This window comes from Ascaphus truei, chromosome 1 (genome assembly GCF_040206685.1).
Source record: "Ascaphus truei isolate aAscTru1 chromosome 1, aAscTru1.hap1, whole genome shotgun sequence".
NCBI lineage: Eukaryota > Metazoa > Chordata > Amphibia > Anura > Ascaphidae > Ascaphus > Ascaphus truei.
In genome coordinates this window covers 506,936,553-506,954,888 of record NC_134483.1, presented here as the reverse complement: position 1 = coordinate 506,954,888, position 18,336 = coordinate 506,936,553, and the positions used below count along the sequence as shown (strand labels likewise).

Below are 18,336 nucleotides of genomic sequence, written 5' to 3'. Positions count from 1 at the left end.
TGAGGTAGAAACGTGATGTATTCATTTTATTTATTTCAAAAGATCATGCCAAGCAAGATGCATTGTCATACATATCTTGTTTTCAAACCTGTCCATTGCTCAGTACAAAGACACTGTACAAATACACATTGCAGAAAGCAGGATCAGCAGTTGCAGATTGCAGGGTGAAGGTACAATAGCACATATCAGTGGTTTTCAATGCTCTTTAGTTGACAAGGGCCTTCAGAGACTCAGGTAAACTGTCCCACAGGCTTAGTATGAGAAACAAGAGCGGCCCTTCTTCTTTGTCAAAAGCAAATATTTGGTGGATGTTCTTATCTGGTAAGTGCTTCAGGGAATGAGAAGGCTGTTCAGGTACTTGGGACCTTTATTTTTTTTGTTTTTATTCACCTAAACAGAAATACAAGTTGTGCGTGAGGCTTGCTAGTTCAGCAAACGTGACACATGACACAGTGATGTACAGTATATTATTATAGTCACATAGGAGAACAAACTGGAAAATGCAATTCTACATAATGACCCTCAACAATATTTTTAACATGGCACTTGGAAGTATAAAATGATTACATAACGATTTACAAGGTATTCATGAAGGTCTGGTGCCCGGCAATATCAGTCTACCACCAACAAAAAAAAATCTGTAAGATTTTTATGACCAACTCCAGTCTGGCGTTAAATCAATCATGACTATGTACCCTGCACCTTGAGTATGTACTGTGTATATATAACGCCACCTTCAGCCTAGTAGGGGAAACTTGGCTATATCATACCTTGCTTAGTGGGTCTCCCTCTGCTAGCTGAGAGGTCCTGAGCTCTTTGTCCTAGTCATGAAACATTCTTCAGACTTATTCTCCATAAATCATTCTGTTTTTTTTTGTGCTTTGGTGCCAGAATCTGGGCATTGTCAGGGGTGTGAGCCATATGACAACCTTCATGAAACTCTAAAATCCGTACACCTTCTGGATCTTACAAATAAACAGTGGTCCCTTTTAATTCTTAAAAAGGAAAGCAAAACTTTCCAGTAGATTTATATTAACAGAGGTACAGGCATGCCCGCATTAATGTACACAATGGGACCGGAGCATGTATGTAAAGCGAAAATGTACTTAAAGTGAAGCACTCCCTTTTCCCCACTTATCGATGCATGTACTGTACTGCAATCGTCATATACGTGCATAACTGATGTAAATAACGCATTTGTAACAGGCTCTATAGTCTCCCCGCTTGCGCACAGCTTCGGTACAGGTAGGGAGCTGGTATTGCTGTTCAGGACGTGCTGACAGGCGCATGCGTGAGCTGCGTTTGCCTATTGAGCGATATGTCCTTACTCGCGAGTGTACTTAAAGTGAGTGTCCTTAAACCGGGGTGTGTGTGTATAGGGTAATGGCAAAAAAATAATAAAACATAAATACAAATAAATATATCAAAAACAAGCAGTGTTGCTTCAAACTCATTGAGTGTGTCAGCAGTGCCGTAGTTAATGTCCCTGTTGGGGTTCGGCATTAATGTCTGTAGGACAATGGCCCATATTTAAAAAGCGGTTTTCTGCTATAAGACACCTTACAGGCCATTGATTTGAAAAGGTGTCTTCCAGTGCCGGATGGTGTCTTTTTTTTATAGCAAAAGACTGTTTAGTAAATATGGCCCAATGTGTCACTTGGCTCGTACCATAGGCAGGTAAAGGGGTATTTTTTTTAATGATATTGCAATGTTGGCGCAGGTTTTTAATTACACTTTCCAATATGTAAACCAATTGTCCAGTTAGAGTCAAGCCAGACTCCTACTGTACGTGTCTGTGCTTTATAACCAAAATGGATATTAAGACAGACTACATATTCATCCCATTCTGGAGCATATACGTATACAGTGTGTACAGAGACATTTTCATCTTACTCAAGTCTATCAATGTACTTTGCTCCACTGTTTCCCTTCTGTACATCATCTTGCTGTTTGAGGATTTCAGTATGATGTATTGGAGATTTACACTCTCTAAAGATTGTAATGGCATGGGACTTATTGTAGGTCGTTTTTTTGTCTTCCCCTTCCTATGTGTCGGGAGGTGTAAAAATCCCTGGCAAACAATCTGCACCAGATGTTAAAAAAAACTAGCTTAACTAGTCAACTAGCTCTGGAGAACTCCATTTGAGATCAGTTACAGAGATCAGGGAGGTTTGAGATGCTACTGTGTTATATCATCAGTATACAGATACTTGCACATACTGTAGTACAGTCCTTTTTTTTCATCTGGAAAACCTACACTTCTATGTTATACAAACTTTCCAAAAGCATTTGTGTTTTTCTTTAGTTTGATCCCATAACTATATTTTTGGCAGTTAGAAATGTAGTTTGGGTAACAGATGTGCGTTTTTGAATTAATACATTTTTGGACGATGTGCATTAAAAAATAAATCTATTTTTGTGTTTTCATATTTTTACCTTATGTTTTATTCCTTTTTTTTTTTTTTAGGTTTTCAGTGGTGCTGTAGGAAATGCTGGGTCAGAGAGGCATAAGAATTTTCTACAGCAAACAAAAAACATGGAAGTAAGTTCAGAAACACACAAAAATTAAGCTTAACCATTAATAGCTTGGAATATTGAGAGGGCATGTTGTATCAATACTGGAAAAATAAAATTGCTACCACAACAAGTGGCGTTATTTTCTCCACTGATCTTAATATTTATCTTTCAGATGTGCAATCATTAGAGACTATTGGATTAATTTAAAAAAAATCATGTGTGTGCCGCGCACGCACATTTTAAGTGAAACTTCTTTGTCTTTTGTCACAGAAATTGTATTTGTGATGGTGATGTTTTTAATTAAAAATCAAAACACAATTTCAGTTCCAACACAAAGAAGTTTGACCCTGTGTTTTGGCTATTTGCATGTCTATATTTATAGTAACTGAATTCCTTGTGTCTGTATGTGTCAGTCAGTGTGTGTGCGTGTGCGTGTCTCTCTCTCGGAGTGTGGTGTACTTGTCCCTCTATGTGTCGTGTTCTGCCCCCCCTCCCTCTCTCCTGACTGCCCGCACCCCGGCGTAGCTGCGGACACGGGGGACGCTGTCTGAGTCTCTTTCCCCCCCCCCAGCGGAGCTTCGGGCTTTATGTCCTGCTGCAGCCAGCACCCTGGCCGAGGTACAGGGACATTGGGAGGAGGGGGGGTGCTCGGCAGCTCACTGCGGGGGATAGGCACATCACTCGGGGGGCGGTGTTCGGCGCATCACTGGGGTGTGTGTCAGTCAGTGTGTGTGTGTGTGTGTGTGTCAGTCACTGTGTGTGTGTGTATATATGGTGTGTATGTCTCTCTGTCTGGTGTCCTGCCCCCCCTTTCCTGACACCTCCCCACCCCCAGCGGAGCTGCGGACACAAGGGGCTCTGTCTGAGTCTCCTGAGCAGCAGCCCCCCCACCCCCCCTCCGGAGGTACACGATCGGAGCAGACCCCATTCTCTACCCCCGGCGGAGTTGCGGACATGGCTGTGTGTCCTGCAGCAGCCAGCCCCCCGGCGGAGGTACAGGGCACTGAAGGGCACCCTCAGCGCTCTTCCTCCCCCTCTGGTGGTGCTATGGGGGACGCAGCGCGCTCAACCCCCCGCTCCCCGTTACTAAAGCAGGAGGCGACAGGGCACGGTAACGTACGTGTGTGCGCACTCAGCGCTCTTCCTTCCTCCTCCCCCCCTCCCCTCTGGCTCAACCCCATCTGCCAGCACTGACGTCACTTGTGCCTTCCAACGGTGCCGCTCGTGCTCATGCACGCACCTCACATCTGTTTCACTTTTGCATCTCCACGATGCAGGTTTCATGGATGTTGAGCGGGTGGGGGGTGCGGCGCCGGCGGCGCATGTCAGTGGGCGTGTGGGGGGAGTGTCAGCCGTTGGGAGCGGCGCTGGCGGCTATCGCCGCCGCATGTGATTTTTAGGTTAGCAGGGCGGGTGGGAGAATGTCAGTGTTGGGGTCGGGCTGAGCCAGAACACAGCACTTACTTCATGACGTCACATCCGTTTCATTTTCTTTCTCCACAATGCATTTTTGTCCCATTACGAATGAGGTGACACTAAAGAAGTTTCACTTCAAAAATAGAATTAACTATCTCTCGCCCTGTCTAATATAATTCAGCTGAAGGTGCTATGCTCCTGCATCTATACCGCAAGATGCATAAAACTATACAAAAAACAAACTGTATCAGCGCTCAAAAATTAAATCAAATAAAATGAAGGACTTACGTTTTGCTTTTGGTCTTGCCAAGTTTCTTCTTTAATGTATCAAGAAAAGCAGTAATACAGAAAAAATCAGCACACACAGGGATAGGAAATGTTAGCAGACACACACTATTATATGTGCACAATAGAGCAACATTTAAGGCAAACAATATACTGTAATGGTGCCGGACCCAACGGGACTAGAACCCACAACCACGGCTTTTGTAGGCCACAGCTTTAGAATTGTGAGCTAAACCAGCTGATAGCTAGCAGCACGCACTGTCTACTAACGCCACATCTCCCAGGGATATCTATTTTGTTGATTTGTAAGCTTGAAAGCACTTCAAGCACAAAGTAATCATATGTACTGGTTTCTATGAGTTACTGAGCCCAGTTGAGATTAACTAAAAGATGAACAGAACATGGGCTACCTTGCTCTTCTGGGTTAGAAGGAATGGGTGCCACCTTTGCTGCTCTATGGATTACACAGTTATAACTGCGGTTTAATAAGCAAGCACTATTATTATTTGTAGACGAATATTCTTGGTACCATCTGGATGTTATACATGTTCATTTTATTAGACTAGATCTGTGCAATCTCGTTTTATATAGATTGTACAGGGGGCATTAAATCCCTTGTATTTATGGGGATAGGGTCTCTTTCAGGGTGACTGCATCTCTGAAGAAGCCAACCTGTGATTTGAAAATTCAAAATGCATTAAATCTGCAATATCAAACAAGCTCTAAATAAGGAGTCTTTTTTTCGGCAAATAGAAATATACAGGCTTCGTTCATTGCTTATCATGTTACTTAAATTACTACTAGGTGCAAAGTCTCCCTACTAGGACCAGTATATATTGTGGTTTCATCACCCTCCGATCTTTGCGCTTTTTATAATCAAGTTTTCTTTTATCATTCACTTAATTCTGTCTCTTAATAAATGTATTACCTTTTAACTCACTTAGATTAATATATCACGGGGACATTGTATTACGTTAATTTATACTCTATTGTTGCTCTTTGGAGGTTCCTTCTCATTCTTTTTAATTGTAGATGTATTAAAAGTTACTTTTTATGGTCATTATATATCTCTAAGGGGTACTTTACCCACTTGGAGTATTTAGAAGTAGACCGCCTCTAAAGGATTGGCTTTTCTCTCTCTTCATATTCTAATAGTGATTTAAATAAACCAAATGTTTTCTGACACACACAAGTAAAAACAAGGTTAAGCACAGCAAATACAGCAGGTGCAGAGAGAAAGTAATATAAGAAAGTGAGCTTGTGACTTGCGTTAGTACTTGTAATCTTATAGGATAAATACAGTGGTACATATTTACTAAGCAGTGTTCTTCCATAAGGCACCTTTGGTGCTGGAATACATTACAGCCTAGTCGAATAAATGGACTGTAAGGTTTCTTGCCGCGCCAGGAGGTGTCTTATGGAAAAGATTGCTTATTAGATTTGCTTCTCTATCTCAAGCGGAATCAGTTTCTATAGTTTGTAGAGTTTTGTAAAAAAAATAAAGTATTGCATTTCAGCATGTGCTTGCCACTCTGGCAGATGGCACAGTTAATATTTTTATCCATGTTCTGTTACGCCGTAGCCACCTTTGTGCATATCCATCATGTAGCACCAAAATGAGTGCTCATAGCTGTAGTAGCTCCACCCCCCTGGCTTCCTTTAAAAGCAGACCAGTTCCACTTCCTGGTCTCTCCCTCTCTCCTCCTCTCGGATTTTTTTTGTACCCAATCTGCAGATGGGGGGCGAGGGGGGGAACGGATTTGGTCAAAACAATCTGCACGAAACAGATTTGGACTGTTCCACCCATCTCTAACTATAATTATGTTACGAACAAACTAAATGTTACAAAATTAGTTCAGAATGATTTAGAAGTGCTTGGAGGTTGCAGGCTTAACCATAGTTTTCAGTGTCAGACAGTAATGCAAAGACTATAAGGATATTATCTTGCATAAATATATGGTGTAGATGTAACATACAGTAATTATGCCTCTATATACAGTTCCGCTGGCAGAGCTAGGACTAGTGACTGGGGCTTGAGGCCTGGTGCCTTAAGGGGCCCAACTGTTTTTTAAAGTAAATGTATTTATTGAATTTGTGATATTTTGCAAACTTCATTTTAATAGAATATATTTGTTTGATTTTAGATATTTGGATGCTTTGCACTGACTGAACTTAGTCATGGCAGCAATACCAAGGCTGTTAGAACAACTGCAACGTTTGATGCTTCTACCAAGGTACAGTGGAGAAAACAAAATGATCCATATTTTTATTAAACTCTTAGGGACCTATTCATTAAGCTATGAGTTTTTGCCATGCAAAATCAGAATTCAATTTGATGGCGTAACGATCAGGAGATTTTGCCGTATTGATTTCAAATGATGCAGAAAGATTATCTGCAAGCACTTTCCGCACCAACTCCTCGGTTATTTGAACCGATTAGAATGAGCGCATGTGGAAGTGTTCATTATAATAATAATAATAATAATAATTATCATCCTTACATACTTACAAAATACTCAATCTATTTGCCATAGTGAAATATTTTTAATGAAACATTTGACATGCATGATATATGCTGAAATGTACATGTGCAACAATATGCAACTGTTTGTATTATTTGATTCTCACTCCAACTTGAACAAGTTCAGTCATTTTGTGACATATATTGAAAGAGGGATATTACTATAATGGACTTTCCCGTTCTTTAAAATCCACTATCTTGCAGCCGTGGGAGAATCAAGCATTTAGCACGAAATGCAATGTCCCATTTTACATTTTATTGTAACCTAGAATGCCGCCTGGACAAGCGAGAACCATTTCATGAATACAGTGAATGTGCATCATCGCACACGGCATTCTAGCAGTTTTTCACCAGAATGGGACTTTTGGCTGCAACCACATCGCCATTGGCTCTCCACCGCCAGGACTATTCATCACAAGTCACCTTTGCTGCCGGCCAAATTGCCACCTTCCTGCATTCCACCATACAATGTCCTTGTATCTCCCCAGCCACAGAGAACTTCTGTCCCTGGATCTCCCCAGACGCGGGGGGCCACTCGCACATCCGCCGCTTGGATGGCATTTGTGAGCGCGCCGTGGAAGCATACCAGCAGGACACAGCGCGGCCACCAGCAGCCAGGACACATTTTAAAATGTCCCGCGAGAAATAAAACAATGTGTGCTGGCGGCCACGCTGTGTGTTTTTGCTCGTGCGCATGCACGGGCGCACTCGCAAATGCAGGTGATCCGAGGACAGAGGTTTATTTATTTATAAAATATTTTACCAGGAAGTAATACATTGAGAGTTACCGCTCGTTTTCAAGTATGTCCTGGGCACAGAGTTAAGACAAAGAATACATGGTTACAAATACAGTTACATAAATGAACAGGGTATACATTATATACAAGACATTGCATGCACAGTTAAAGATAATATATATTATAGGCGTATGTAACAGTTACAGACCAGATTAAAATGTGAGACAGCCTTAGATTTGAAAGAATTTAAACTGGTGGTGGATGTGAGAGTCTCTGGTAGGTTGTTCCAGTTTTGGGGTGCACGGTAAGAGAAGGAGGAATGGCCGGATACTTTGTTGAGCCTTGGGACCATGAACAGTCTTTTGGAGTCTGATCTCAGATAATAAGTGCTGCATGTGGTAGGGGTGAGGAGAATTTAAAGGCAAGACAGGAAAGGTGAACTTTGCGCCTAGACTCGAGTGATGACCAATCTAGTTCTTTGAGCATTTCGCAGTGATGTGTGTTGTAGTTGCATTGGAGAACAAAACGACACATTGAATTGTAGAGGGTGTCAAGTTTGCTAAGGTGGGTTTGAGGTGCCGAGCCATATACTATGTCTCCATAGTCAATAATTGGCATTCGCATCTGCTGTGCGATACGCTTTCTGACCAGGAGACTTAGGGAGGATTTCTTCCTGTAAAGTACCCCTAGTTTGGCATAGGTCTTGGTTGTCAGGGTATCAATGTGCATCCCGAATGTTAAATGGGAGTCAAACCATATGCCCAGGTATTTAAAACTAGTGACAGGGGTTAGGGTGGTGTTAGCGTTGGTTTTAATCTGGAGCTCAGTCGCTGGAAGCTTTAAAAATTTAGTCTTGGTCCCAAATACCATTGTTACAGTCTTGTCAGTGTTTAAAAACAGTTTGTTTTGGGAAATCCAGTTTTCGAGTCTCAAAAAGTCAGACTGAAGTATGTGTTGAAGGTCAGAGAGGCTATGGCTGTGTGCATATAGGATTGTGTCATCTGCATACATGTGTATTGAGGCTTCTTTACAAGCTGTGGGAAGATCATTGATGAACACTGAGAAGAGTAGGGGCCCCAGAACATAGCCTTGCGGGACACCACAGGTGATATCCAGGGGGTTGGAGTTAGAGCCTGAGATGGACACATGTTGGGATCTACCTGATAGGTAGGACTGAAAACCAGTTTAAAGCATGCTTCCCTATTCCAGAGCTCTGTAGTTTGTTAAGCAGGATAGCATGATCAACAGTATCAAAAGCCTTTGCAAAATCTAGGAATACTGCAGTGAGTTGTCCCCGTTCCATTCCACACTGGATTTCATTGCAAACTTTTAGCAGGGTATTTACGGTGGAGTGTTTGGGGCGAAAGCCAGATTGGAATTGGCTAGGGAAATTTGTCTTGGTATAGTAATAGCTTAATTGGGAGTAGACACATTTTTCCATGACTTTGGATAGAATTGGGAGAAGTGAGATTGGCCTGTAGTTTGAGACAGTGTTTTTGTCCCCACTTTTGAAGATTGGGACAACTCTGGCAGTTTTCCAGGTCTTAGGGATATGGCCTGCAGACAGGATAGAGTTGACTATGGAAGCAATTGGTTTGGCAATGGCTGGGGCACCAAGTCGTAGGAACCTAGATTGTAGTAAGTCAGGTCCACATTGGCTGCTTAGTTTAATTTGAGGAGCGCTTGTGTAATCTCCTCTTCGGATACTGGACCAAATTGAAAGTTGTGGGCAGTGTTGGGAGGGGGTGGGGCTATGAGGTGCCTTGTGGGAGGGGAGATCTGAGGACATTTTAAAGGTGGCGAGGTGACCTTCGGTGAGTAGTTCTGGCGGCAGAGGGCTGGTGGCAATTTGGTCGCGGTCGAATGGCCGCAACCAAATTTCCTAGACCGTTTTTAAATGTAGGGTACCCCTAATACGTTTATAATTGTAATCTAATTTTTATTTTAGGAGTTTGTCATCAACTCACCCGATTTTGAGGCTGCTAAGTTTTGGGTGGGTAACATGGGAAAGAATGCCACACATGCTGTTGTTTATGCGCAGCTATATACATCTGATGGCCGATGCCATGGGTTACATTCCTTTGTTGTACAGGTGAGTCTAACTTTCTTTTTGCTTGTGTTTTCTGTCCATGTTTGAATCTATTTAACTATTTAACTGATCCTGTTGTAGCCCTCCTTACCCGACTCCAGAGGAGTTTACATCAGATTATATACATGGCTGGGCTCAGTCTCTCATACCTGTTCAGGGTGCAGGGTAGGTGCTTGAAGGTAACAAGGATGGGCACCAGGAATATTTATAAAACATTTAGTGCTTTATTGCACATCCGTCAATAGTACTGTGCTTCAAAGACATTGACATACTTCTCACTTGACTGATAACTCATGGCAAATAATAATATGAAGGACTTCATCCTTTTTGTAGCTCTCACTCGTACACTGGGGAGTTACTTGGCTTGTTACCCGCACTAACGGTTAAACTGTCAGTCTCTTGCATAGAGTTGGTGATATCCCATGTTAAATGCTGCTAGGAACCCACTACTGTGTACCACATTCTACTTCCATACCCATCTGATCAGGATTGCAGAAGGGACCTTCTGGTGAGGTCGATCCAAACACACCCGGGAGTTTCTAATACTGAGAACTCCTTACTAAAAGCATGCTTCCTCCTGATCAATAGAGCGAACAATGTCGGTTCCAACTTGCTTGGGAATCATGAAGAAAATATATTAATGACCCATTGTTCTATTCTACAGTAGTTTACATCTTGAAACGATTGTGGTGATCTCGCTTTGGGTCATAGCTTCTCATTTATACCTTTGAACTATTGTACTAGCTTCCTTTACCCATTTAATCAGCTACTGTATATATTATATATGTCTGTGTGTTCCATCGCTGATTTTTGAGACCAGGCTATAATAGTCTGTCCTTGGCACATACACTTTTGCATTAGATCTAACTGAGCAATCCTCATATACTGACCCCTTGTTAGGTAGTTGTATTAATATCCGTATTGCCCTACCGTGACTGTCTATGGTGAATATGTGAGAGAGATACACAATAGTTTTATTCACATTATTTGCTGATACTGTGGGGATATGTGTATTTGTATTGTGGACATATACATTCATTTATATGAATTGATGTTTGTGTATATGTATGTATGTATGTATGTGTATATATTTATATATGACTATTGAGCCTGCGGGTTACCTACTGCGCTGCTGCATCAATTAGATATGTAGGTGTGTTATCTTACATTATATCACGCACCTCCCATTATACATACCCTACCAGTTGACTTTATTAAATGGTATAGAGGTATATGCTATATTGCATCAATTATACACACCTAGGTGTTGGCCTCGTATGAAGAATTTTAATATTCACAATGTGAATTATATGTTCACTTGTTTATCAATTTATTATTGTTAAAATTGTATTTTTTTTTTTTAACTTCTAGTCCTATGTGGACATATATATATGTATGTATGTCAGTTTCTGGCTAACCTTTGGTTTAACGACCCCCTTGTAGAGATATTTGGAATCTCACGGACTTTGAGTCCATCTACTGTATCCCTTTCCACAGTGAGTGCAAGATATAGGATCTTTTCAGCTTCCTTTTGGAACCTACCTTGTAAAAAATGATGTCGTTTCCATCTTGCCTTGTTCTCCCAGGACTTTGCGACTACAAAGTCGATCCAAATATTATTATAATTTATTTGTATATAAAGTGCTGAGATATTGGGCAGCGCAATGCAGTGGGGTAACAGTAGTTAAATGAACTAGAATGAAACACAAATAAGAACAAATCGATGCAAACTGATACAAAATGTACTGAGGGCGCTGCTCATGAAAGGTTACATTCCCTAAACGTGACTGCTGTCTAATTAATATCGTGGGAAAGGAGGGCTCAAGATCATAAGAAGATGGAGCCAGCACTCACATAGACAATATGGTAGGGTATGTATTTAAAGTGTTGATATTTGAGTCCTTTACTTTGAATTTTATCAAGATCGTTTTGAGAAAGATGCAAGTGAGGGATCCAAATGTTGCTCTTTTGAAGAAACACAAACACCATGTTATATTGTCCAAACAGTATGTGGTGGCTAAAAACAGGTCTTGGCATGAGATAACCTCAAGCCTATAAAAACACATACAGTAAAACCAGGTACGGTCAGTGGCTTGACCTGCCGTTAAACCAATTCTCTGTATTTTTACTTGTAGCTCAAGTTAACTGTCTGTGTCCCCGTTTATTAAAATACGGAATATTTTCAAGGTATATTAATTACATATGGTAATTCCGATTTTCTTCCTATCCCCCAACTATACTGTATATATTTTTTTTAAATACATACTTTTGATTGTAATTTTATGTTCAACCCAATTGTGCCCCTCTCTCTGTTTTTAGGGAACTCAAACCCCCTTTTTTAAAATCAGAATTTAAAATAAGAATTAAAAATAAAAGGTACATTGAAAAATATATATATAAAAAACAAACCACCCATGCACACACCACATGTGCTGTTTATTGATCAAGCTTCTTACAGTTCCATTTACATCCTTCAGATCTTGTAGACCCTTCACCTCCTCTTCTGGTCCCCACTGAAACTTGAGAGAAGACATAACACAGAATATGTGATGCACAACATTACAATATGTATCCTCCCAACTTTGCCTCTTGCTACACTGCAAAAACGCTTACGTTTTTTTTTTATTGTGATAAATGGTATGAATTTTGAACGCATTTTCAAATGCCAAAGTATAAAACATATCTTTTGTTCTTGAGTCCAAATGTGATGCTAAATCTTGTAAGCTGTTCGAAGTATTGTTCATTATTTTAATTGCACTTCACAGCTGCATTTGTCTCTTGGCTACAACAAACCATTGCAATTAACCTTCTAAATCCAAGTGAAAGTTATGTTTGACGTTCTACTAAGCAAATTGTGTATAATAGCTACGCTTCTTGGTATGTACTGTGTGTGCTAGCATTGGGCTGTAATTAGTTATAGATTTTGGCCTGATTGACATCTCATGTGGAGCAGTATTACTTTTGGTCTAATTTAACAATCTTAAAATAAAAGTACAGTGTTGCATAAAAATAACCTGGTTAACCCTTGTCACTTCATATATTGATTAACTATTCTGTTGCTTGAAGCTAAAAGCAAATCAGTAATGAGTAGTAATATATATATATTTTTAAATGTCCTATATAGATCCGAGATGCCAAAACCCTTCTGTCTATGCCAGGAGTGATGGTGGGCGACATAGGCAAGAAAATTGGCCAGAATGGTTTAGACAATGGGTGAGTGATATTCTTCATGTACTGGTGCTTTTACATATTTAAAACCCTTAATATGTGTAGCCCGGGTCCCATTGGTCCTCCGTAAGCCCCTTGCCTCCCAGCGTGGGTGCGCTAGGCAGCGGAGGCAGGGGGAAGGTGTCGGCAGTGTCGGGCAGCTAGCAGAGGCGATCGGATCGCCGGAGACTCCCAGCGGCTCCCTTGGCAGGACGCCGTCATCTTAAGTATGCTCGTGCATGTGCTGTGCAGTTGAGTATGCGCAGAGAGCTGCAGGGCGGCCATTATTCAGAAAGGCTTCGCGGGGACTACAGGCCCCACCATGCACGGGCTGCAGGACCCATGTGACGCTACACAGCCAATAGGGCTGCTCGGTTCCCCTGCTCGGAGAAAGGATACATTTTGTGCGCTGAGGAGCACGCCAGTCGGAGATGGGACAAGGTTAGGGTAGAATGTGTAGGTGCATGACGTCGGTGACCCCTGTACTAGGCCAGAGATCACTAGGCCCCAGCTAGGCCCCGACTAACTGTGATAGCTTGTGGCTGCTGCAGGGACCCCCATAGATAGGGACCCTGTCCTGTAGCACTAACGTGAGGAAAAGCCAGGACGTGGCTGCGATCTGGGCCCTTGGTGATCTGGGACTGGTTCATCATCATAAGTACAGAGACACTTCATGGTGGAACCATCCACACGGGACACCACTCAACATAGAGGCAGAGGCTTCGTGGATGACATCGCTGGATCAGTGGATCCTACCTTACCGTATCAGCGCTACCGGGTGTAGGAGCACCCAGCAGGTATTTCACCTTACCAAGGGCACCAACTGTAAACCTTCAGTTCTAGTGGGCAGCGCTGTCTCACACATTTAGGTGGGTTTGCTATTGTGGACATCAGGGAGGTTAGCTGCCTCAGGAGCACCTCAGTACTTTGAGCGGACATTCCATCGGGGTGTGAGAGTTGGGTTGACGGGCACTGTGGGGAAACGGCTGTGCGAGGCCTACATTGGTGTGGCACTGTTATTCTGTTCCCTATTGTAAAACTGTTACATATTACCACATGTATATTATTATTTGTGTCCTGTAACAGGGTCATCCCACATATTACGATCCTGCTACAGGTGGAGGTGCTTGCACCTGACATATCAGGCACATCCCAGGCTCCCAGCAGCGAAGGCTTGGGCCTCCTATGAGCCACAGGTAACGCAGCACACACACGGTAGCAGCCATCTCTCTCAGGGGTGGGGGAACATGCGCTACATATGCTTATAGGAAATATATTATTCTTTCAGAATGATTTTATGTTAACATGGTATTGTTCGTCTAAAGTAGAAGTGTGTATGGTCCTTGAGATGTATAATAATGTGTTTAGAGCTTGTTTTGAAAGCTCTTTATACACATTCACAGGGGTTTTCAATCTGTGTTCCATGGAATCCTGTATATTGGGGTCCCACATGAGTTTTAACAATGGGGACATTTTTACTTTAGGCGCCAATTCTTTTTGTGCTGTCTTAATAATATAGAAAAAATGGCATTAGCATCGATTGGCACATAGACCTTTGAGTGTCAAATGGGATTTTCATAGTTAAAGGCCATCAATTTTAATAGTAGTTTAATATTATGCCAAACACTAGCCTAGCTAGTTTGTTTTTAGAATTATAATTCTATCTTTTCATCTTGGAAAAGGGTTATGTTGAGGGCAAAGATGGCGGTTAGGCTCAGTAAGCATTTTTTTAGTAATCTTTTCAGTGCCAAAAATGTATTTTACTGAAAGAGTCCTTGAACTTATTTAGGAGACTTTGAACAACAAGAGTGCCCATCCCCTGCTGCGTTTTGCTAATAATTCCCTGTTAGGATGGATACCCCTAATGCAGGGGTGTGCAAACTGTGGGGCGCGCAAGATTGTTTAGGTGGGGGCACAGGCGGTGGGGGCGATTTTGCAGAGAAGCAGAGAGAAAAGCAGACTGTAGTTGCAATTTCTTCTGCAGCCATTGGGTGGTGCTGTGCTGCACAGCTCATGCAGCACAGGCTTTGACTTCCTGAATTCTGATTGAGTGTGTGACAAAGAGAGACATGGGAGTATTGAGCAGCAGGGGAGATTCATCAATACCCCCTTGAGTTTGGTTATGGGGATCCCTGATCCCTAGGCAAGATTTAAAACGGGAATAAATAAATAATACATAAAACTGGTAGGTAGGAGTGGAAGACACTGGGGAAAGCAAATGGGAGAATGAAAAAAGGGAGGGGGAGAGGGAAGGGAGGTAGCAAAGAGGTGGATGAATGTCCCCTCATATGGATTGCCTTTGTGCACCAGAAAAAAAATATTACCAGATCCCAGCAAACAATAAAATAAACTGTGATCTAATACTAGTATACTGCCTGCGCGCACGCCTGCAGCCCAAGCGATTTGTGAACTTGGCTGCAGGAGACTGTAGACGCGTGGCGGAAGCGTCACAAAGCCGTTTCGCCCTCATTGGATGAACCAGCTCACGTGCGCTGACGTCATGTGATTTTGATGACATCAGGCAGGGGGGGGGGGGCCTGAGAAATTTCATGGATGAAAAGGGGGGCTCGTCATAAAAAGTTTGCTCAACCCTGCCCTAATGAATATCAGTGTGGGTTACTGTATTTCTGCAGCGAATAAGTACTGATTTGTTGTGGCTGGCTGAACACTCCCTGAAGCAAGAACTGTGGCTTGTTGGGGGTCTTTTTTTTTTTTTTTTTTAAAGCGACATGTTGCAGCTCCCTCTGACACTGATGGGTATAATGTCATTTTCGTTTAGCATGACATTTTTATGATGGGGACTTGTGAAGTAATTAACAATCAATGTTTGTGCATGTGTATAGTTAAGTATAACAGCTTAGAATAATCGGGGTTCTGAAACATAGAAATATTTCAGAGGGCGCTTCCCAAACCTCACCTACAATTTATTTTTGCCCCCAAAAATCTATGGCCTACACGTTTGAGTGTCTGAAACATTACACTTTGCATAGTGTTTAGCATGAACAGATTCTTTTTTTCTTTTTTCTTTTTTTTATTGTGTTGGTTTTCTGCCTATTTTTAATTCAATCCAAACATCAAGGGATTAACGCACCTAATTAGTGCAGGATGGTCTTGTCTTCACATTTTTGTTTTAGTGTAATCCAGTTAACCAGATGTACTAACAGTGCATTGCTGTCTGGGCTGTGGAATTTAGGCCGGGGGTCAACAAAGGTAAATGTGGAGTGTCGCGTTCTGATTATGTTAATAGCAGTTACAGCAGATTGGGCGCGATACCCTGCATCGCATTTTGATGGCTCCCAGCCTTAGGCTTGGTCCCCGCTGGCTGCTGCGCGGGCGCTGCAGTGACAAGAGCCGCCCCTCAATGAGGCCGGGCCCGCTGCAGGGGGCGGTCGCCGCGCTGCGCGGTGAGTTTATCAGACAGACAGGAAAATTGAGATTGGAACTAGCGTCGGAGCACTACGCCACGCCCCCCCCGGCGGTTCAGCCAATGAGGTTAAACCTGTTGGGTGACGGCCGCGCATCCGTCTTTCCCCCTGCAGCTCGCTGCAGACCGGGGAACTCGGCTGCACGCGCCGCAGGCCTGGCAGGCGCGCGTGCAGCGCAGGCGCTGGGACCGTAGCCTTAGGGTCTGAAACCAAATTCCAGGGTGTGAATTTCTTTTTAAATGGCCAGTTATGTTTGGCCAATTTACAGGTTTTTTTTTATCTTCTAAAATTAAGATGTTAAAATATTTTCATAGTTTGCTGCGTTCAGTTGATTTATTTATTGAAGCACATGTAAAAAAAAAAAAATAGAAGCTGTCTCATCAGTTTCTCCCACGTTCACTTTTAGGTATCGCCACATCAGTTTCTCCCACGTTCACTTTTAGGTATCGCCACATCAGTTGACCCTCATGATAACTAGCACTACTGTCAGATCTAAGGCTGCGGCCAGGGTGGGAGTGCGCTCGCTACCGCTCGAGCGCCGCGACATAAGGTGCTGGGCGTTTTCTGGCCAGCCAGTTGCGCGCGTGGGGGGGCGTGGTAATGACATCACAGAGCTTGTTCGCCCTCATTGGGCAAACCGCTCATGTGACGCATCATTGAGCAGCCAAATCAAATTTGGTTGTCTCGCCAAGCAGCTAAGCGCCGTGTTTGAGCAGGCGCTCGCTCACACTGGCCACACACATTGCAGCAATGTGTTTAATCATGGCCAGCGTGAGCATGCGCGACCGCTCGGCATCACCCTGGAAGCAGCCTAACATGAACTCCATCCCCAGACAGTGTTTATTGGCAGGTCATAACTGGGAGGCAGCAAATCGGCTTACCCTGGAAGGAGATCCCCCCCCCACCCTCCATTTCCCCCCCCCCCCTTTCCCCACATGTATCTGTTTGAGCAATTTATATATGAACTCGGAGTATGTCTCCCTTTTTCTTGCTTTCCTTCCTCTCCATTGGCAGATGGCAGGCAGCTATGTTGTGCCCTGCAATTCAGTTCCCAATCCCCTTGATACTGCTGCCACATTGTTAAATAAACATAACCTTCTGTGACCACTGGCTGTCAGTTGTTTTCCTTTTGCATATTTGGAATGTGTGTCATCAGTGTCTGTTTCTTTGCCCTGTGCACCTCTTTTCCCCTCACCATGAACATCCTTTTTTGCTATGTTTGAAATTTATTTTTATGTCTTGTATCACATAATGTTATCCAGTAGGTGGCATTATTGTACTGTAGATGGCATTCTTGTACTGGTATTTGGTAACTGATTTCTAAAGTCTATGTAACGCACTTTCCTCCACCCATTGGGAGATGTGTGGCTACGGTGTGTGTGATGCAACGCGATACCTGTGGCTCACAGGAAACCTGAGCCTCCGCTGCTGGGAGCCTAGGGTATACCTGAATTGGTACTCGGTAGCGCCTCCACTTGTATGGGATTCTACTGTGTGGAATTACCCCGTTACAGGACAATAAAGAATACACACATGACAAGCATAACCGTTTACTATATGTCACTAATAAAGTACAACTACCCTCCAGGCCTCGCACGGCCGTACCTCCCAAAGTACCTAGGGGCCCTTGGGCATCCAACCAATCCGATGTCCAAAAGGTCAATACCCCAACTCAATGTATGGTACAGTGCTGCCCAGTTAAGTGTAAGAGTTAGTTGGTGCACTTTGTTTAGTATTTGCCGGGCGCGCTAATGCTGTATTGCCGATGATGGGATCTACGGATCCGGTGCCATAACCCGCGAAGCCTCCGCCTCTACATTGGGTGGGTCCCGCGTGGATGGTACCACCTTTAGGAGCAGCAGGTGTCTGGTCCCAGACCACCTGTGAACAGGATACCGCCGTGTCCTGTCTGTGTCCCTCACACTGGTACTACAGGGGCAGTGTCCCTATCTATGGGACTGTCCCTGCAGCAACCACAAACTGAGGGGAGTCGGGGCCTAACAGGGAGTATCTGGCGTAGTGCAGGAGCCACAGACTCCTGCACACACAACCTACCCCTTCCTTGTCCCAGCTCCGACTGGTGTGATAGCCAACGCGCGAAAAGTATCAATTCTCTCAGCAGGGGAATTCTGCAGTCCT

General features: G+C 43.2%; 1 protein-coding gene across 3 annotated transcripts in view; it reads left to right on the top strand.

Annotated features, from left to right (window-relative positions):
* The window catches only part of ACOX3 (acyl-CoA oxidase 3, pristanoyl), a 122,657-nt gene that overhangs the window by 10,294 nt on the left and 94,027 nt on the right, over nt 1-18,336 (top strand). For all 3 annotated transcript variants that reach the window (XM_075570021.1, XM_075570012.1, XM_075570008.1), the window contains 4 exons: nt 2,468-2,542; nt 6,363-6,452; nt 9,425-9,568; nt 12,690-12,778. In XM_075570021.1, coding sequence (XP_075426136.1) covers nt 2,468-2,542; nt 6,363-6,452; nt 9,425-9,568; nt 12,690-12,778 — 398 coding nt within the window. The remainder of the gene's footprint in view (nt 1-2,467; nt 2,543-6,362; nt 6,453-9,424; nt 9,569-12,689; nt 12,779-18,336) is intronic.